The sequence below is a fragment of the Rhyacophila brunnea genome, unplaced genomic scaffold (assembly GCF_057557595.1).
Source record: "Rhyacophila brunnea isolate RB1 unplaced genomic scaffold, BYU_Rbru_1.0 scaffold_22, whole genome shotgun sequence".
Lineage (NCBI taxonomy): Eukaryota > Metazoa > Arthropoda > Insecta > Trichoptera > Rhyacophilidae > Rhyacophila > Rhyacophila brunnea.
In genome coordinates this window covers 11598913-11621125 of record NW_028232882.1, presented here as the reverse complement: position 1 = coordinate 11621125, position 22213 = coordinate 11598913, and the positions used below count along the sequence as shown (strand labels likewise).

At 34.9% G+C, this 22213-nt stretch overlaps 1 protein-coding gene across 2 annotated transcripts; it reads left to right on the top strand.

The window, feature by feature from the left end:
* The first annotated feature begins 1837 nt into the window (after positions 1–1837).
* On the top strand, positions 1838–21453 carry phtf (putative homeodomain transcription factor). 2 transcript variants are annotated; one of them, XM_085949969.1, is made up of 15 exons: positions 1838–1980; positions 3826–3935; positions 5395–5534; positions 6228–6436; positions 8361–8458; positions 8596–8670; positions 9879–10743; positions 11502–11601; positions 13245–13352; positions 13728–13909; positions 14333–14451; positions 15556–15784; positions 16263–16358; positions 17832–18071; positions 18534–21453. In XM_085949969.1, exons 2-15 carry the CDS (start codon positions 3916–3918, stop codon positions 18681–18683), a joined length of 2631 nt encoding a protein of 876 aa, XP_085806095.1. In that variant the 5' UTR covers positions 1838–1980; positions 3826–3915; the 3' UTR covers positions 18684–21453. The 2 variants fall into 2 exon arrangements, with proteins under 2 accessions (XP_085806095.1, XP_085806094.1); XM_085949968.1 differs by having other exon boundaries at positions 11502–11619.
* The last annotated feature ends 760 nt before the right edge of the window (positions 21454–22213 follow it).

Below are 22213 nucleotides of genomic sequence, written 5' to 3'. Positions count from 1 at the left end.
TTTTAAAATAATTAACCATTTTTTTATTGAACGAATAATTCACAAGATTTAAGAATGTACCATTTTAATAATTGAACATACTTATATAATTTTTTTAAATCATTTCTGAGAAAATATATTATAAGGTATCTACTACTTCAATTACTAACCGACATCACGGTCATTTCTCCAATATTTTATGATGGTACTTACTCGTACTTGCTAACAATTTTATATTAATACTTTTTCCAAAAAAAAAAATCTATTTATATATATATCTGTATATTATTATATCTATATATTTCTATAATTGACAATTAAACTTATTACAAACCACCAAATAAATATTACCTATATATTTAATATTGTAAGGAATAACAACACAAAATAATAGCATGTATAAATTAATTACCATTGGCTGCTAATATTAGGTAGGTACTAATATCTTAAGTATATAATATCCACCAAATAAATAGTTACTAACATACATATTAAATTAGAATAACTATCAGCGCATTCAAAAATAAATAATAGCATCGCCTTTATTTTCATAGAAATACCTAGATTAAAAGTAAAATAAAGACAAACAATGTTTGATTAATAATAATTTGAAATAATAATTATTTTTTACGTCATAGTAGTTGCCGGGTCATACTGTAGAATTCATATAACCGTTGGGATTTTGTGTCATTTATCAAAACAAAATGCAGTTATTTAGGTTAAAATACTCACTTCCACAACTCTACTGTAAGTTCAAGGTGAACTGGTGATGTATCAGCTATGAATGATCTCTTCAAATTTGATGAATTCACTATTAAAACAATAGTAATGTTAAAAACAATATCAATAAGACGAAATTTGAAAGAAGTCACCGGACGGCAGAAAAATATGAAAGTGGGCGTGATTATTTTAGAGCTAGACAGCGTGAATGTGGGAGCGAGATGCACGGCGTGAGCGCGGTTTGATTGGCTTGGAGTCATATTCGGGAAATAAACACTCAGCCAGAGATATATTTCGACCGAAATTAACTTGGATATTCAGGTACAAATAGTTGGACATTCGGGAGAACACCACGGAGTAATTGTAACTTAACATGGCGTATTCGGGTTTTTTAAAAAAATATATCTGTTCCTAGATAAAAAGATATTGTTTTTATAAATGATTTCGGTAGAGTTCGATAAAAGAAATTGAACTGCATTAAAATGTCGATTTCGACAAAAATGGATATTCGGGAAACAAATCCTATAGCGACGAAATGGCATCACAAACATTTTTCCAATTATTTCTATGTATTTGATATTCAGCATAAAAATTATAATAAAATCATAAAGTACATAGGTACCTGAATGTATCACGAAATATTTTTTTTATGTTCTTGAATGGACTTTCTTTGGCTAAAAAGTATATTTGAAACAGGCGAATTTCAGGTACAACCACTTTCGCTTCTGTCAGAATTTATTTTAAGAATGGTATTAAGTTGGAGACATCTGTTAATTAACTGTACCACTATATAATTAGAGCATTTACTAATGAAAAATACTAAAACATTTCAAAAACGAAATCATAGAGAGGGTTATTAATATTTGCATTAAAATATCATGATGCCAAATGGCACAGTATGCAGTGTAGGGTTAACAGTGGTTTTCTCAAAATGTTTTTTGGGTGTCTATTCTTCCTCGAAACTCTGTACTTGGTCTTCTCGATGTTAACCTTTAAATTTATACATATTGCCGCATCCTACAGAGTTATTTTGTATGCCTTATAAAATATTACCTACCTACCTATTATTTTGTGAAATTCATAGATAATAATATGGTTTATACGCTTGTCTATGGCAACATTTTTTTATTAACAAAACACTGCTGTAAAAACAGCTGGTTGATTTAAAACATCTCTGCCTGTCATTTCATAAAACAATTTCGCAATTCGGTTTATTGATAAGCCCTCCACTATTGTTTAAATCGATGCCGATACATTTGTCAACAGTCAACACGCACTCGAGTAAGGAATACCGTTAATATGTTGAGATAACTGTTTATTTAAAAACTAAAACAATAATCATTGAAAGTTTAACCTACTATAAATAAACAAGTAAAAAAAACATCGATCAGAAATACCTACACATCTAATAACATTCTTGTGATAGCGTCTATAAATAACAGCATTCAAAGTGCAAAGTTAGTCAATTAACATTGGGTTCCCTTTCATACTCTGGTTAGTGCCGTATTATTGATTTTTTCTGTTACAAGACTTGTCAATTAGGTAAGACGACATAGAGATGAAAATTTATTATGTATTAAGCACCATTTAATTGTTTAATTTGTATTTACTTAACACGTACGTATGAAGCTATTTTTAAGGTAAACACAGGTGAATTGTTTTTAAGAGCTCATTTTTATTCATAAATTTTATAATTTTCTCTTTCAGACTTCGTTTTGGCAGTCAACAAAATTTCGATTGTATTTCTTTTGTTTAGGCATTTATAAAAAAACCGGTTTTTTTAATTCTTATTTTAAATACTTAGAAATATGTCATGCCCAATTTATTGATTTAATGAGGAATGTCAAAATTGTATACCTTCTGTAGAAGTGTTTATTATTATTTTTATAATAATAATGTACTTACAGGCATTTTTTCTTGAGGACAATTTATCAGATAAACTACTCATCATTATTCAAACTATCATTTTTGTTTTATTGGCTATTTTATTTATGGTTCCTCCAATATACATACATACTAAAAATAACAAATAATATGAATTGAATGTAGTAAATAATAATGTAAAATTGTTAATCTTAGCGTTGTATAAATTTGAGTTAATACTCTCACAATGTGTTGTCACATTGGCCAGGTAAATTTTCACAAATAAACATAACAGACAAAAAAGTTCTGGAGCTCATTTCGACACCACACAAATAACCATTGACTTTGACAAGAATGTAACTTGCAACTGACTTGCTAGGTTTGGAATAATAACCCGAATGCTGAGTGTCGAGTAAACGATCACAAGTAATTTTGGTCAGTTATCGCCCATGAGCAATGTCAGATGATTTTACGGTGCTAATTTATTGATTTGCGTCTAAAATAATAGTTTTCTTCTGTGTCGATAAAGTAAAATTGTAGGATTAAAATTGTCAATCACCCAACGGCCTGAATAGCGGAAATCAGCAATGGCGCACATGCTAATCAATAGGTCTTTGGATCAGTCCGTGATGTCAGTTTTTTGTCACAAATCAGTGGTGGTTCACTCGTTGGCGAAGGGTGGAGATAGGCTGTTAAATTCGATATAGTGGACACTAAACTTTGTCAGTCAAATGTATTTGTTTTCATAGAACTAAGATTACAATGTGTAGATAGTGTTTGTTAGTTTTTAAAATTCAATTAAACCCTATCTAAGCCATTAGACCATACATAATTTTAGATATTTCATAGATAGAAGAATATTTTTTATCGATTATGTTTATGGTTTGGCATAGGCAAGGCTTAAAAAAAACCAACCAACCATTCGTAATATGTATTCTTAATTCATCGAAAACAGAAAAGTATGACTGAAAAAGTGTGCACTATTTTTGTCAGATCGCCCATAGCATACCTTAACTATTATGATTTGGTTTAAACAGGGTTTAATCAAATTTTTAAAACAATAAGCATCATCTGCAAATTGTATTTTTAGTTCAATGAAAACAAGTAAGTATGAATGACAAAGTTTAGTGTGCACTGTTTATGTCGAATCTTAAGAACCGTACTTCCACCCCTCGTCACTGGGTTCTCTCTCCTGAAAAATTTCATCTAAAAATTGGAAAAAAAGAATTCGTTTCGATAATTATATATAATTATTTTTTCTAGCATGCATCAATGTTTATAAACTGTAAAATGATCATCAAATGAAAGCCTTAATGGAGTAAAACAAATTAATAACCACCGTAAACAAGGAGTATGAGAGAAATGGCAGCCTGGTAAGTGAACCAAATATACTAATCCGCCAATCCATTTGTTAATATTTCAACAATATAGAGAATATTATACATACTTAGTGGGTGTATGTGGCTTACAGTGCTTAGTTTTAAAAATTGAATGAAACCCTCCCTGTCTATAGCAAAACTTAATAGAAGACGGCACCGGTAGAAGAAATGGATATATAGCCATAAAATAAAAGAAAATTGAGCAATGTTTTCAAAATAAGTAACGATTTATGACAACACATACTCTGCTGTAGTCAGAACGATTCATCTCTGCATACCATCGTCAATTCAAATAATATTTTTTTTTCAAATCAAATGAAGCAAACTATTTATTTTAATACTTATATTTATACTAATTTTATAAGCCTTTTAATACCTGCTATTTAGCTGCATAAATCATTTATTTACCTACGTACAAAAAAATCTACCTTCATGTCTGTGTTAAGGTTTGTCTCAATGGAGGTTTTAACAGTTCGCCGATGATCCACAGTAGTCTTGATTTCATATAACTTGTAATAAAATAAATTACCAATTTTGTTCATAAGCAGAGTAAATGAGCCTCCATATGGTGGATATAATAACAGATTTTTTAATGACGGATAATTGTGAATCAAAGACATATGTAAAATCATGTGATTTTTACGAGATGTGGGGATCAAACCTGCATCCGCAGTTCACAGAGATGGACTCCGAGCTACTCCACTGTGAGTACTTTATAATACAGGTAACCCTCGTTCATCGTGACACCGGCGAGTGCAAATTCCTTATATCACGGTTGATTTTTGTTGTCTTGCTTGAAATCTTTAATATTTAGTGTATTAATAAAATGTTTTCATATTTTAAATTGATTTTTTGAATGTCCCCATTGATTATGAAATTTCGCTTATCGTGACTATGTTCAAAATGTATCTCCCACGATCAACTTTGTTACCTGTATTACCTGTATAGCTTAAAAAAAACTAGCCTTCTCCATCGTCTTCTTTCCCTTTCCAAAGTAAGTCTCTTGTAAAGTATGCTTAAAGTTCTGTGAGAAAGCAGTCGGGAATTATGTCTTACTAGACTGAAGTAGTATATGTCTGTTACATGATTATACGCCCACGATGGCCGCGTGGCTTAAGCGCCGGTCTACAGTGTCGAGGGTCCCAGGTTTGAATCCTGGGTCTGGCAAGTACACATATTGTTTTTCAATTTGTGTACGAGTCACGAGTATGGACCTAATAGGTTGAGCAAGTGGCTGACATCCATTTCTCGTAAAAACAAAATCTGTCAATACAAACCTCCACTCTGTGGACGCCCATATGATCCTATTAGGATCGGACATGGACGAAAGAAAAAAAAGACATGATTATCTAATTAATATCCTTTGTGATATCATTATGTCGGATCATGGCAAATCCAAGGTATATAAATATGAAACGATTTTAAGCTTGTACATACATTTATATTTTTACAGGTACCAAAAGAAAATTGGCACATACGATAAGCAGGAATGGGAAACGACCATAGAGCAACGTATCCTGCATGGTCTGGCGCATGTGCCGTTTAAATCGGCCAAACTACGACCAGACCTCATTGACGTCGACCTCGTCAGAGGTGAGAGAGTAGTAAAACTTAAAAATTTTTACACATTAAGTACTTTAAAGCAGTGTTGCCTAATTAAATTTATTTACGAAACCCTTTTATATTTCGTACAACATAACGGAACAGCTTTAAAAACTTTTTCTCTGTTCAAGGTCAAATATTTAAAAAATGAAAGTTACATGTAACCAATCACAGCCATTGCCGTGTCAATTTCTAGATAGGTAAGTACGGTAGTATACAGTCGATGTATTGTGCAGGTTCAGGATTCCACTTACAAAAGTAGTACAAGCAGACCCAAATATTGCAACGTATAAAAATGCACCTACAAAATTTTTAGCTCTAATGTGTAATCGTAATACTATTTCGCGGAACCCTCGGATGACAGTCCCTCACCCTACATTGAAGCTGTTGGTTATATGCATCGGAGCGATTTGGAAGCTGGTTTACAGGCCTGTAGGGTTCAAATGGCTAAGTGATCGTCTTTGAGAACTTATTTTGATCTTGGGTTCTCCAAATATTCCAGTCCAATCTTGAACGTTTTAAAGCCATAATGTTTACTTTATTACTCTATCTCAGATACTCTCCTCAATTTATTGTATCACCGATTGGTTTATATAATATTATATTGTATCATTGTGAAAAGTTTGAGAACCCTTAAGTCAAAGGTGGCAAACACGCCTAAAAAGTTTATATCTTCTTTTTCAGGTTCGTCTTTCCCGAAAGCAAAACCAGTTCAGGGCCTTGGGACGGTGGTGAGACTAGCTCTCGCGAGGGTGTTCTTCTTTCCGTTGTGGTCTCACTGGTGGGGCGCGCACACTTCCGCGTCTGCGTCGCGCTTCCTCTTCGTGCTATGGGGACTGCAGCTCCTCAACACCATATTGTACGTTGTGGCGCCATCCACCGTGCGCTTAGATGTGAGTTGATGTCAAATTTTAATGCGTCAGACGCTACTGTCTTATTTCTGTACAACCGTTGCCTTGTAAGACATCAGTTTCAAGAATATATAATAAGATCCAGGTCAGACATTTTAAACCAGAAACAACACAATAAATAAAAACATGAATAAAACAATTAAATGAACCTGCTCATCGACATCTGGGCTTGCTCATTCAAATTTCATCCTTTCGCAAACATATCAATACAGATGAATTTGGTTGAAAAAATGAACTCTACCTTGAGATTTACTATGTCAGAGAGTGTCTTGGTATAACGCAATGGTTTCAAATCATTTCATATTCCAGATTCATCTGTAGCAAGTCACTCTTTTGTGCTTTGAGATTTATTTACAGGGTTACATTGAGATAAAAAAAATTGCAATATAAAAATAAACATGATATAAAAATGGGTAAGTATTATTTATGATGACAATATTTCAATGCACCAACCTAGAGAATATAAATTTTTCTATGACTAGTAATTCAATTACACAAAAAACGTTGCCAAACATGATGTTGTAATACAAAAAGTTCATATGAATATGTACCCGGTGGTAAAGTCCAAACTCCAAATGTGTTGGAATCCAAGTTATTGGTATATGTGTTGATTTATCATTTTTCTCTATCGTTAGCTAGTTGAGCTAATGGCTAACAATTAAAATGGAAGTGGGTGGGTGGGCTATATGGAGTCCACCCAACTATGCTCCACTCAGTAAGAAAATTGTTGTATACAATATTATTGCATCCTTTAAATTGTTATCATTTTGGCGGTCATTTCCTGTTTCATTATAAAAAAATAATATTACTTATCAATAATAATCATAACAACAGGCCACTCACTGTCACAGAGAGATAATATAATAATATCAGGAACCTAATGAATAACTATTCTGCCTTATGACTTCCTCGTAAATCATCGTCCACTGTTGGATGAAAGCCTCCTTATAACACCTTCGACTCTTTTCAGTCTAAACTATTCGCTGACATGTACTTCTGACAAACTTGATGAATTCGTCGATCCAGCGGGTTGTAGTTTGCTCCCCTCAGGTATCAATATGTGACTGAAAATTGTCCAGCGGTTATTTATTCTCCGAGCAATATGTCTGGTCTATTCTATGCCTGGTCTGGTCTATGCCTCCTTATCCATTTTTTTTTTGTCACTTTACAACAAAATGCACCTTTCCATGCCGCGTTGCGCTATGAACATTTTACACACAATGGGGGTCATTTTTGAAGATACTATTCAGGTGTTCGAATGTATCGATGATGATGATGACGATGATTAAACTTCACTATCTTCGTAGGCAAATTTAATTATATAATAAAAATTTGATTTATCTTCATTTTTCATTTTTTGATGCCATTGACCTAATGTTTATTTATTTAATGATTTACTAAGTGGAATATTTTCAATGATGCATTCATCATTTCTTATCCTTTGAGTTCATTTCATATTTCGTCAGTTTGTTTTTGCTGATAATATAATATCATCAGCTGTTTATTATATGGGTCGTCTATTTCCAATATGGATTAGAGAGTGATGAAACTTGAATGATGATGATGATGAACTTGATGAAACCCAACATTTGAAGTGGGGTTGTATTATATTTCGACAATTGTTTCAAAAATAGTGTAAATATAAACATTTATTATTTTATTCCAATGCTGATGGTCTGCAAAACATTTTTAAATTTTTTTGTGGTCCGCGGATGTAAAAACGTTAAGAAACATTCCTCTAGTACACGCCAACCAAGGTCTTGGAAAGTTGCTCCTGGGACACAAATTTGAAGAGCACCTAACGTTTGTTATGCCACGGTATACGCATGCTTAACGGGTGTGGAGACGTGGTGGAGGGATAAGCAAGTATAACACCTATATTATCTAAGTGGCATTTCTGTTTCAGGGTTTGAGCATAGTTGTCCCGTTCTGTCTTATGGCAGGCTTGGGGGTCGTTCATGCTCTCATCGTGAGCACGTCGCCGCCACGACCCTACGATCACAGGTAAAAAAATATTACCACCTACCTAATATTTTTTAGAGCCTTGGTCTTTGTGTGCACTGATCTAACACCCTTCGACAGTCCTTTGCCTGGTTTCCTTTCTTCTCGCCGTTATTTTCATTTGATTATTTTGCTTTTAGATACAGGTCTTTGAGCAATGAAGAAAGAAGACCTAGACTGCGAGTTTCCACCACTCCTGATATCGGAATTTTGAGGTTAGATACAAATCGTCATATCACGTTATTACTTTTAGAATCATTTTGAATGACTGAATAATGAATATTTTTTAAAGACCCACGTGTTGTATAAAAGTCGAAAATGAAGAAATTAAGCATCTTTAGAAGCTAAGCCTGAACATCTGTAGATTTTGTAGGAAAGGTGTTCTATATGATTTTATGATGCTCTGTCTTTTCTCATTCTAGAAATCAACATGACATCTTGATCACATAAAATATACTAATATATACATGATTTTAAAAAAGCTCATACCGATTAGAAAAAAGTTTGGATCGAGTAGGGTCGAACTCACATATTTCTCTTTCTGGATGAGTGCTCTAGCGAATTATTTCTAATAACTACATGTTGCCAATCGAAAGGCGATCGGCTTTGTAATCAACTAAGGTTAATGGCATTACTGAATTAATTGTTACCGACGCCAAGTTTATTATTCACATTCTAATACTTGCATATAATGAAATTCAATGCGAGCTACTGAATACACACAAGATTTAAGAGCTTTGTAATGTTTATTATGGAAAATATATAATTTTGAAACACCTCAGAAACATACTTTTTAGAAGAATATCTAGATAAAAACGTGCACCAAGTGGGACTCAAACTCAAGTTATCTTCTAATGAAAAAAATGATTTTATATTGCCATTAATTTGTACAATACAAATGTATACTTTAAAAAGTTGTTAGTTTATTAGCATTTGAATCATCAATAACAGTTTTCTTCTATATCGATGAAGGAAAAGATATGGATTAATATTGTCACTCACCTGATGAACTGAATAGTGCAATCGACACCATGCGCGCTTGCTAATCGAAAGGTCTATGGATTGATTCCTTGCAGCTTTTGCTTTTTATTTATTTAGTTTGTCGAGTAAAGCATGATCGTTTTACATCACAGATTGGCAGGTCGTACTATCCTTAGATATTTGTGTGCCGTGCGAAAAAAAGATTCACTTCAAAAACTTTTTTTGGCTTGGCTCTAAAAAATAAATCAAGACCACGTCAAGTCAGAATCTGTAATGTAAAATGACTCGCAGCTACTTTAATCAGCTATACTTTAATAAAAGCTTTATCTGCAAAAAACTTCTTTAACATCTTTGTCTTTGAGGATTATTTTAGTTCATAAATTAATATGCTGTGATTATTCCATTGTGAGTATAGTTGATTAATATATTGATTTAATTCCAGGCAAAAAACCAGTATCTCAAGTGATGATGCCATAAATTCGTCATCCATCAAACCAAAGAATAATAGAAAATTACCACCGACGGCGAGTGTAGCTACGCAGACTAAAAACAATGAAAGCGGAGACCACATCGTCGACGAAACATGCACAGAATGGCTGGGCAACCATCCCATACCCACCGTCAGCTTGACTCCCCCGCCCTCCGTGCAGAGCGTCTCTTTCGATCTCGGAGGACTGCCCGACGGAGAGACGTCCAAAGACGAACTGCAGAATAGCCCTGTCAACAGAAAAAGAAGACGAAGAATTAACGTGAGGAATGCCAATCCCGAAGGAGACGACGGTTTCGAAAGTCTTAACGGTAACAATTCCAACGACAGTGACAACGGAGAAGAATCGATACCGGCTGAAGAAGAAGACGACGAACTGAAAGACAGCGAAGACGAAACCGATAGCGATGGCAAGATCGGTGATGAAAATAAAATTAACATTCAAAACGATAAAAATGTTAATGATATTCTTTACAACAGTAAATTAACAAAGAGACTACGTAAGACTGTCGATCATGATGTTTGCGTTGACGACGAGGCCTGCTCCAAAAGGAAATCGTCAGAGTGCTGTCAGTGGAGCGATGATGTCCATGTACTGGAAGAGGTTTCCGTGGGAAGCGGCAGCACAGTGCGGTTTCGAGAGGGGTTACGGGTGCGAGTGGGCAGTGACGGAGGGAGCTCCACCAACCTCAGTGAGGAGCAGCTCAGGGGCAGGGAGAGACGGTGCAAGACCGGCGTGAGATTTCGCAACTCGTGGGTGCAGGAGTTTCTGGAGCAGAGAAATCCCATGGCCGAGACAGCCGCCAGAAAGACACGGAAGGTAACTTTTTAACTGAAATTTTTTTACATGCTGTACAAAAAAATCACTGCCTGTAGAGTTTTTTTTTTTTTCGACCATGTCCAATCCTAATAAGATTATGTGGGCCTCCACAGAGTAGAGGTTTGTATTAATAGATTTGTTTTACGAGAAATGGATGTCAGCCACTTGCTCAACCTATTAGGTCCATACTCTGACATACACAAATTTAAAAACAATATGTTCACTTGCCAGCCCCAGGATTTAAACCTGGGAGACCCCCGACATTATAGGCCGACGCTTAAGCCGCGCGGCCATCGTGGGACTATTAGAGGTTAGTGAACAATAATTGAGCTGCTCAGGTGTAAACTATGTTAAGTAATTTTTTTTACAAAACTCACTTTTTTCATGTAAACAATGTTATCCGACGTCCTATTTCATTGGGTATATTTTTTGTTGTGGTAACACTGCATTAACATGAATTTTTAGAATGCATAATGTTTGGTATGTGACAAACTTTTCATGCACACTATGGTAAATGAAGCAAGGTGGCGGAATGTCTACAGTTAACATGTATGCCAGTCTCGCAATGAATGAAAGAACTTGTAGAAAACTTAATGAATTCAGTAGAATCTTTTAACAGCGATAACGGTGTGATGGACCCAAATTATTCTAATGACAACAGTGATGTCAAGTCAGCAAATAGTGAAGATATGAGCATAGTAAGATTCTAGTATATTTTTGACATACGTAGGTATGTGAAAGTCTTTGTTTATTTTCAGTCGTGCCAGTCATCGTCAAGTGAGGAGGAGTGCGACACGGCATCTGCGTCACTGGGGGTCCAGTCGCAGCACACCGACTGGGTCGGACAGACCACTAACAGTAAGCAAAGACACATATGTAAGCTTACAACTAAATTTTTCTGTCGTCTCATCGAATCAATTGCCACCATCTTCGCAGGCACTCTCTACGCATGCACTCTCTCCGCATCTTCAATCTAAACAGCAGATATTTCATTATCTATATTTGTCTACATATTTTGTCTGATTTTTGTGAGGTATAACATGGGAACTCTAATATTATTGGGAGTGGTTGTTTATTAATTCTATAGTGCAGAACAGGCATGTCCAACGCAGGATTGATTTTGGACAATCGCACTATAGGCCTTGTAAAAAGCGTGTACATTCAGTTGTAATATAATATGATGTCATTTAAATGTTAAAGAGGGAGAATTAACCATTTGTTTTTTATTTCCACTTCAAAGTAATTTTCAAATTAGCCGTGAGGATGCTCGTGTGACCTCGTGGTATCTCTTGATCGGTATTTTATTACTCTAAGTCTACGCAAGGGTATTCTCTATTCTATTCTATTCTGTATCACTCATGTCAGGTCACCAGCGCTTTGGACATTGGATATTTATGTTACATGGTTGCATAGCTTATACTTTCCCTGCATTACGAGCTGCATTTGTTTAACAAAGAAAGTCAACCTTTCACCTTAATGCTTTACTCATGATACTTAATAAATCATACATAATTTTTGATATTTTATAGATAAAATAGTATTTTTTATCTATTATGGTTTGGTTCAGACAGGGCATAATGAATTTAAAAAAACTAACCAACACCATGTGTAATAATATGTATTCTTAATTCAACGAAAACAATTTAGTACGACTGAAAAAGTGTGTACTATTTTTGTCAGATCGTCCATAGCATACCAAAGCTATTATGGTTTGGTTTAGGCAGGGTTAAATTGATTTTTAAAACTAACTACCACTATCTGCAATTTGTAGTCTTGGTTCAATGAAAACAAATACGTATGACTGGCAAAGATTAGTGTGCACTATTTATGTCAGATCTTAACAGCCTTCATCAAGTTAGCATTTGCAACAAAGTTGGAAGGCGCTCAGCATACACGTTGTTGAAGTATGTAGTTCAAAAAGTCGCCACTCCCATATACTATTCGTAGCATGCAAATCGCTGAGAGCATGAAAATGACAATGAATGGTGATCATAATGAAATGACATCTCAGGATAACAAATAATATTCTTCAAACATCAATTGATACACTGATATTTGGTATGTTTTTAATTGATGAATGTATCCAATATTGATATTTATTTTTTTATTTCCAATATAAAATCACTTTTTACATCTAATATACAATGCTTTTTTGATATTTTGTCTATGGATTAAGACAGGTCCGTGTGAGCTATGAATACAGCTTTGTTCGCATTTTGAGTTTAGATTGTGTTGGTGTCGAATCGAATGTCTATGCTCAAGGCGCTGTGTATCAAGATGTGTGTTTAATTTTTCTAATAGGAATGTTACGAGGCTTTTTCAAAGTTATGTAACTTCTAATAACCATCACTATTAAAATTAATAATATAAGGGTAAAAGGGTTAGTTCCATTTTCATTTTCTTTTCACTAACACATAGCATAATATAATTATACTTATATGCCCAGCATAAAGCTTGGCGAAAGATTGTATTTTTGCTAAGCACTCATATTATGGTTCTAGGTGAGGAATGCAGCTATAGTTCAGGACATGAGGAGTCAGAGTGGGAGGGGAGATTTGAAGACCCCGCATGGGAGCCGTGCGCCATTTTGAGTCCCGCAAGTGATCGGGGTAAATTAACATTCAATAATTATTATTATTCACTAGCAGAAGCATCCGGTGAATGCCGGCTGTCCCTGCTAGACCTTGCAACCGGTAAGTAAGTAAGTAGTCTTAGTCAAATAGCGGTGGATAACAATATGATCATGATTTCATTGATTAATCGGTAGTTGCAATACCGGCAAAAGATGCTCATATTATATTGACAGCATTAAAAACTAACAAGTTATATACAAATCAGCGCATAGTAAGAAGTTGTTGGAGATAGCAATAATCCATTCTCCTTTACTAGAGGAATAAAATTATTGATAAAAAATTAAACATTTGATATTTTAATTGAAATAACATTTTATAAATTATCATGATTATTATCTGTGTGAATTGCAGTTTCTTGTACGATATGGGAACGAGGTCGAGTGATGAAGGCTTACCTGTCGGCGGTGGACATCAGCCGGGCGGTGGTACGCAGGGCAGAGGGCACTCTGGCTCGGACTTCTGACGGTTTGTGGCCGGGGACACTCGTCGCCACCCTATTGGCTGCCTTGGCGCCCGCCGCTAAGCTGCTACAGGTTGGCAACACTAAAGTTTTTATTGATCTCTTTTACTTTATGGTTTCCGCATTAATCTCGAATGAACAGTATTTCATAGCTTGTGTATCCTTTGATTTTTTTTGGGTATATTGCCTGGGGGTTTTCTTTGTAAGATAAATTGCCATTGGAGCTCCAAAGTGGGTTTCCACCAAAGATGATTTGATTGATTGGTTGATTTGAAGTAATTTCACACTGCAGATTTATTTGTAGCAGACATCACATATGCTTTGTGATTTATTTGCCAAGGCTAAATTGAGATGAAAACGGTTTCAATGGACCGTTATTATTTAGATGAACAATCATAAAAAAAACTCTAAAGGAAAATCCACAGACTGAAGGGTGCAGTAATAGATTTCCACGAATGTCAGTCAGTCGATAGTACTAATTATGTTTCTATTTTAGATATTAATAGAGAGCGAAGCAGCCGGCAGTGAGCAGGTGACCATCTGGGATCTGCCAGGCCTCTTCTTCTTCAATTCACCGCTTTATTTGGTTTACCTCGCATTCGGTTCCACCATCTGGTAAGACCATTTATATTGCTAACATTAATTTTATCGCAAAGTATATAAGATGTTTTGGACTCCCAACTGTACTCGGTCGGAACTGAAGACTTTCAAGGAAACTTGCCCAATTTGTATATGAAAATGATGTTGGAAAAATAGGACTTAAGTACGGTCTATTTATTAATTAAACTGCAAGTCATTTTATTACAATTTTGTATTCACTCAAACAATCAATTAGTTTTGGTAATTACTACATACATGATCAATTCGTCAGAACTTGTATCAAACCTATTTGACTTGTACTGAAACGAAAACATTTTTTAATTAAGGAGGCAGACAAAAGTATGTGATATGTGATAGGGGTCGCCGGGCGCATTAAGAATTCGGACAAACTAATCAAGTTAAGTTCAATATAGTGATTCTAATGCGGCGTACACATTACGATCACGTCACGTGCTGACACGGTAAGCTTGCACATCGGGAAAAGAGTGTGTAATGTCTTTTTCTTGGTATTTTAAATTTTATCAGACCGATGCTCCCCTACATCGCCAACCACACGAGTCAGTAAACATTTTTTATTATTTTCTGCATGCCTACACATTTTGGCTCACGTCAAAATGTGTGCTGTTTGCTTTTATTTGTTTTCTCAATGGATTTTTTATTGAATTATTATCTATATCTGGTGTTTACGCCTATTATCTATGGTCTGCTGGTTGGGTTCTGTTCAAAATATTATCTATGGATGCAATGTCGCAAGTAATTAATTTTAACGTACGCACGCGAAGAAACTGTTCTTTAACTGAAACTAATTTAAATTACCATGAATAATGAATAATAATACAAAATACTAATAAATTAGAGTTGGCACTTTCCATCACTAAATTTATATATTGATATTGATCATTGAAAATATTCTGTGGAATGATGAAACCATAGACTAAATTTGTCGCTGTGACAGGACGTGACCTGATCGTAATGTATTTGCTGCATAATCCTCCCTTTCAGTCTCACCCACCGTTTGCTGTGGTCACAGTTACCCCCCCCCCCCCCCCATCTATACAGTCCACCTTACCATTAAAATTTTTGAAAAAGTATAATACGAGGCGTTGTCCACAATTTCAGGGAGCGTGTGATAAATGTGATATCAGCCATACTCCGGTTGGGGCTGGGCGCTCTGGTGTTTTTCTTGTTAGCGGTGGCGGAGCGCGCCTTCCGGCAGAGGTTCCTCTACGCTAAACTCTTCTCCCATCTCACATCCGCGAGACGGGCTCGTCAGTCTTCGTTGCCCCACTTTCGGCTCAACAGAGTCAGGAATATTAAGACTTGGCTGTCGGTGCGATCCTACCTGAAGGTGAGAATATTTTATTGAATTATTTTTAACTGCATTATGCATTTATGGATCAGGCAATGTACTCGCTGTCTTCATTAGGATATTTGAAGTAATTGACTTTATGCATGCTATATAAAGGTCAGAAATGAACAATAGTATGCGTTATCTTTCGTAGCTAATCCTGAACAACCTGTAAAATTTGTTGGAAAGATATTTATGTTTTTTTTTCATCCTACAAATTAATATTTATTTCATGATAAAATATATTATTAATAACATAGAGAATTATTGTAAACGTTGTTCTTTTACAATTGAGAATAATGCCATATATTAGCCAAGAAAGATTGGGAAACAGTCTAGATAAAACACGGGCAAACGATGTTACATAAACTAGACTTGATTATTGGTCTTGTTCTGCGGCCATACAAGTGAGAAGAACCGTGTGAAAGGGATGACAATAAATAATGAAATTAATAATATTTTTCGGTTTTGTTTTTAGAGGCGAGGTCCCCAAAGATCTGTAGATGTGATCGTGTCAGCCGCTTTCTTTATGATGGTGCTGTTAATTTCATATCTAGTCATTCAACTTCTCAATGTGAGTAAATTGTTAATTTTTATTCAAATATCACCATTATGACTAACATATCATCACTGTTTTGTTTCCGTATACAAGTTTTATAAAGTCGGTACGCAGTATCAAAAAAGTATTATGGCTTTTAAAAAAAAAGTAGACATGATTCTTTTCTGTTCCTTTGCCTGGAAAACAAGATATTTAATTTTACCAAAGTGTAGTTTAACCATTCCTCTGCATTAAGCATCTTAAAGCACACTAAATGTCCATGATCAGTATGCTGCTCATACAATAATAGTACATTTTTGCGTTTGACTTTAAACTCAGATTACTAGCCGAATGTTTTGGATGATCTGACGTCTTTCGGAATTATGATGAAATAAGCATCGCTCGGCATTCAGCGAATTAGCAAGCTTTGTTACACATTCAACATGTGTCATTAATGCAGGGAAAAAATTCACACTGTCGTGTACCCCATAGCAGTGTTGCCAACCGTACTATAATTATAGTACAATACTATAATTTTGACGCTGCAAAAAATGCAAAATACTATAATTTTACGCCAAATATGCCAAAATACTATAATTTTAAAGGATTCGAGCCAAAAAATGTTCCTGAACTATATTTTTAACAGAAATACTATAATTTTTACGCCTTTGTACTATAATCAGCATAGAAAAATATGGCAACACTGCCCCATAGTGATAGTATAGAGCAATGATACTCAACCTTTTTTTTCTTCGGGCCAAATACATATATTTGTAAAGTAACGCGGACCGCATCACTACTGGTGTGACGAAAAAATTCATGAAACCCCCCTTTTTTACAAAACATTTTTGAGATTTAAAAAATTATGCGTGTTTTTTAAATTAATCGTGTGCAATAGCAACACTCTTATACCAGATCTGATGTGGACCATAATGGCAATCCTCTTCGGGTGTCGAAAAAGTCGAAACGAATCTAAAGATATACGAAATTCCTGATAATAAATGTGTTTCGGGCCACACATAAAAGCTTAAAGGGCCGCATGTGGCCCGCGGGCCGCAGGTTGAGTATCGCTGGTATAGAGGCATAGAAGAGGTTTACATGTAAATTCATCCCACCATTATTTTTGGGGCTATGCCTATATAACATACAATCTTTACTCCTAAACTAAATAATTAAAATAAAACAGAGTATAATAGTTACGTATTCCATTAAATTTTATATGTAACGATCACGACCAATTTTATCCGCTTCTATAGCATATTCTCAGACCCAATGGATGAAACCGTTTCTGACCATTAATTATGGGGAATAATATTATCTTTCCGCCAAAAATTGACAGTTGACACCATTAAAGTCCTGTCCATCTGTTATTTTGTTATTTAATGAAATGTATCAAACTCCTCAAATTGAAATCATCACTTTTGTGGCTCTCTGTCTAGTAAAAAGAAATCCCAGCGCGACAAATTTAACCACCTATTGACAATAAAATTAAATTGAATTCATTTCCAGGAGTCCGGTCAAACTGACTGTTCTCGGGCCGCCGAAGCCTTCGGTTGGGTCCTCTCCCTAGGATTGGTTCTCCTGCGATTGGCCGCTTTGGGAACCCGTGCCGCACGCAAGCATCGCTGCCTGCCCGTACTTCTCACGGAGCAGATCAACTTGCATCTGGCAATGGAGCGGAGACCTGCCGGGAAAGATAGACTTGTCGTAGCTAATAATGTCCTCAAATTAGCTGCAGATTTACTAAAGGTAATTTTTTAATTTGTCGCCAAAAACCGTCATCACTAGACTGACCGTATTGAATGTATCTGAGATGATCCACCCCATAGAAAATCAACATATTATTTCAAAACTTTTAAGTTAGGTGCATTAGTTTTATGCATAGTACAAGAATGAGAGCATCACACACCTTATCTCGGTTGAATGACTTCGGCGGGCAGGACATATGCAGTGCACGGTAACTGGGAATTGGATTTCAAAGACTTCGATAAGGCACTAAGGAATCTACCAATTGAGATGACCAGGAAGTTCCCCGGCTGGTGTAACCAATGATGATTAGTTGAACGTCAGCATTATATAGGAAGTTGAGCCCTGTTTTCTTTCTACCCAATCAACCATTCCATCATCACCATGACCAACGATATTAACACTCGTGTACTGTCCTAAATAAAACTGCAATGAGAAATTTATTCATCTTATCAATTTTTCTAGGAATTGGAGAGACCGTTCAAGATATCAGGGCTGAGCGCGAATCCTTACCTGTACACCATCACAAAAGTGGTGATTTTATCCGCCCTCTCCGGCGTACTGTCTGAGATTCTCGGCTTCAAGCTTAAACTGCACAAAATCAAGATCAAGTGAAGTCAATATTGTATTACTGAATGGAAAAATAGCCTTCTCAATATAACAAATAATTGTTTTCTGGAAAGTATTTTCAATTTATCGTACTAAGGCCATTTGGTTGTATTTTGCACATTATAAATTGTGTAAATCAACGTTTTTATGCTATTTTGACAGTTGCTTATATAATTTACATTATTACAAACGAAAATAATGACAATACGCACTGAGGCAGTGATAAATGTGTTATAATTTACGTACAGTATCATACAATTCGGCTTAACTCTAAAATTTGTAAATAAAACGAATGTGTCCACTTTATTTTGAAATATTATACATATATGGCACACAACTAAGCGTTATTTACAGACAAAGAGGACAATATATTGATTCATATGGTTACTTTGTGTAAAGTATACTTTAAATGTTTAATTAATCCTCACATTTCACCTACTAAACTGCACAGAATGTCAAGTTTATAGGGTCTTGGTGAAAGATTATTAAAAAAGGCCACTTGCCATATTTAATACCTATATATTAATAATACAACCAATTGGTTGATGGAATGTTGCCATGTAAAATAGAATAGATAGTAGACACATTTTTGAGATATTACGATATGGCAGCTCATTAAACACCATTTTATTTTAAGTTACACGATGTACCACCACTAAATTTATCTGCGTAATCTTAAAAAATAGGAAAAATAACAACATTTATTTTGACTTTAGTAAATTTCTAGTCTGGACATCGTAAGATTCATCTAATGAAAATGGTGTATTATTACATATTATGTAGATTTTTAAGAGATATTTTTGTCAACTGTACTTTTTTTGACAGTAGGTATTCAACCGGTGAAAAATTATTATATTACTGTATTTCATCAATATTGTAATTGTTACAATAAGTGTTTATATTACGATACTTTCCTACCCTATTTAGCTGCCGTAAAGGCCAAAAGCAGTCTTGTGTGTAAAATAGATGCGCATGTGACTATTATTATAAATTTAAACGTCAAAATAACAGCATTGCTCCAAAGCTCACTACTTCAAAAGAATTTGCTGCCACAGTCGTCACCGTGTTGGATCGGGGTAAAATATTAATTTTCCTCTTTCGTCCTCGACTCGATGAAAAGATTCAGAATGACATCACTCGATCGGGTCAAACAGTCGGCATGAGTCACTGAGTCTGTGACTTTGCTCATGTAATTAGTGTATAAGTGAGCATTGATATTATTTAGTCTTTTTAAATAGGCGTCTATAGGTAGAGTAAGTAGGTATCTCTTGCACTCACTGTGTGCGTATTTAAGTACAAAAATTTTTTTTAGTAAATATTGAATCGACACACCCATCTATATAGATGCAGTGCAAAATTTTTCTATAAATGCTACATTATTTACCCATAATAATATTATGTTCATAATATATCATAATTAATTCACCCACGATGGCCGCGCGGCTTAAGAGTCGGCCTATGGTGCCGTGGGTCTCAGGTTCGAATCCTGGGTCTGTCAAGTACACACATTGTTTTTCAATTTGTGTATGAGTCAGAGTATGGACCTAATAGGTTAAGCAAGTGGGTGACATTCATTTCTCGTAAAAAAAAAATCTGTTAATGCAAACCTCCACTCTGTGGGGGCCCATATGATCCTATTAGGATCGGAAATGGTCAGAATGAAATGAATATTATGTATACCTTTCCTATTAAATTTGATTAAGACGATTATTTTGTTTGATGTATTATTATGTACAAACATAGCTTATTTGATATTACTCCTGTATTTTAAATGTAAGGAACGTTGCTAGTTGAGGTGCTTAGAGGACAATGGATCTATCTGCATAAGTTATCAAATTGATTTAAATGTGCAATTATTACTGCAACATGCGTAACTTTTGTTGAGAGTAAACAAGTATGTACATACTTGTACCTTCTCAAAAAAAGTGTTTTTTCTTTCAGTCTCTTTAGGCTAATGAAAGGCAATTGATAATAATAAATAATATACAGTACTCTCTCAGTAATCCGCCACCCTAAAAACCAGACAAGTGTCCAATTAGTGAAAGCGGCGGATTATAGTGCATACATACAAAATATGGTAAAAATTAAAACAGGTATTTCGTAAAAATAGTTTTGTTGAGAAATTTGTACTAGCAAATTACGGTGTTTGACACAACCAGTTGTTCAGTGAGGCAGATATTCTTGAATGGCTTAGGATTCCTGGCTTTCCCTATGACCAAAAGTTTCATTTTGTGTGTCCCGGTTGCATTGGAGCATGGCATAATTGTGATGTGGTCCTTGGGCACTTTCCTTCCTGGTACATTATTTTCTTCGCGATGAACGTACGTTTTACGAAGGAGAAGTTTCCAAAATAAACCCGTATCATCTGCGTTGTATACCTACTTGTACGCGGCGGACTACTGAATTTTACAATCGAATACTGGCAAATTATAGAGCTTGATTTTGTGCTTTCATCTAGTAAAAATAAAGGCGGATTATAGTAGTTGTCGGATAATCGAGCGGCGGATTACTGAGAGTGTACTCTAGTCAAAATTCGATTTTCGCTAAAAGTGATTATTGGGATATACTTTACTCGTGTGTGAGTTATAATGTTGAAAGGGTAGACTGTTTATAATCCATTCACTGATTATTGTTGCATTTATTTGGATTCTAAAATCAAATAAATATAATATAATCTTGTACAAGTACGCTTGTTAACGGTGCCGGTACTCTCAACAGAATGACTTGAGCAAGTGTTGCTACAGTACCCTCCCCATAGTGAAATACTTTCACAGTCAATAAAATAAAAAAACTTAAAACTAGTGTTGTTTGCTGATGTTTGTACATGGAAATTGTTATTGTTTTTAACTCATAACTTTACCTACAAAATAATTGCACATACTCCTTGAATCCTCGGCCCCTCGATTAGTAATATTATATACCTATAGTTTTATAGTATTTTAATTGATACAAGTAGGTATTTAAAATATTCTTGTACTGCGTATGACTTTTTCATAAATCTTGCTGCAGCTGATTTAATGTTTAATATATCAAATGTTTTACTCACTTCTAGAACAGTGATTACCTACCAGCATTCTGCAGTACCAATCTTGTCTCCGGAACTGCGAGAATTATTATTAAATTTAGCAAACACTATCATATAGTCAAAATCACTGACAAATTGAGTTTTATTGACTTTAAAAATATCCATGTATGTACCTTATATTACAACTGCAGTTGTTGCGTTAAATCCCAATGAACCATGAAATAATATGCAATGATGTATATTTTCTTCTAAAGGTTAGGTTTGGTAGGTTTTTGTATTGAACAAAACATAAATCTCCAATCTGGTTTAAAATATACAATTGCAAGACACACTTTTTTATTAAAGATATTACATAATATACAGATTTAAACTAAAGCAATTTATTCATTAAAAAAGATTGACAACTTATGGATACCCCTATTATATATTATATTATAACAGTTGTTTGTAACTAGTAAGCAAAATATGGGTTCCTTGAGCCTTATTACAACGAAAAAACGTCGGAAATCAC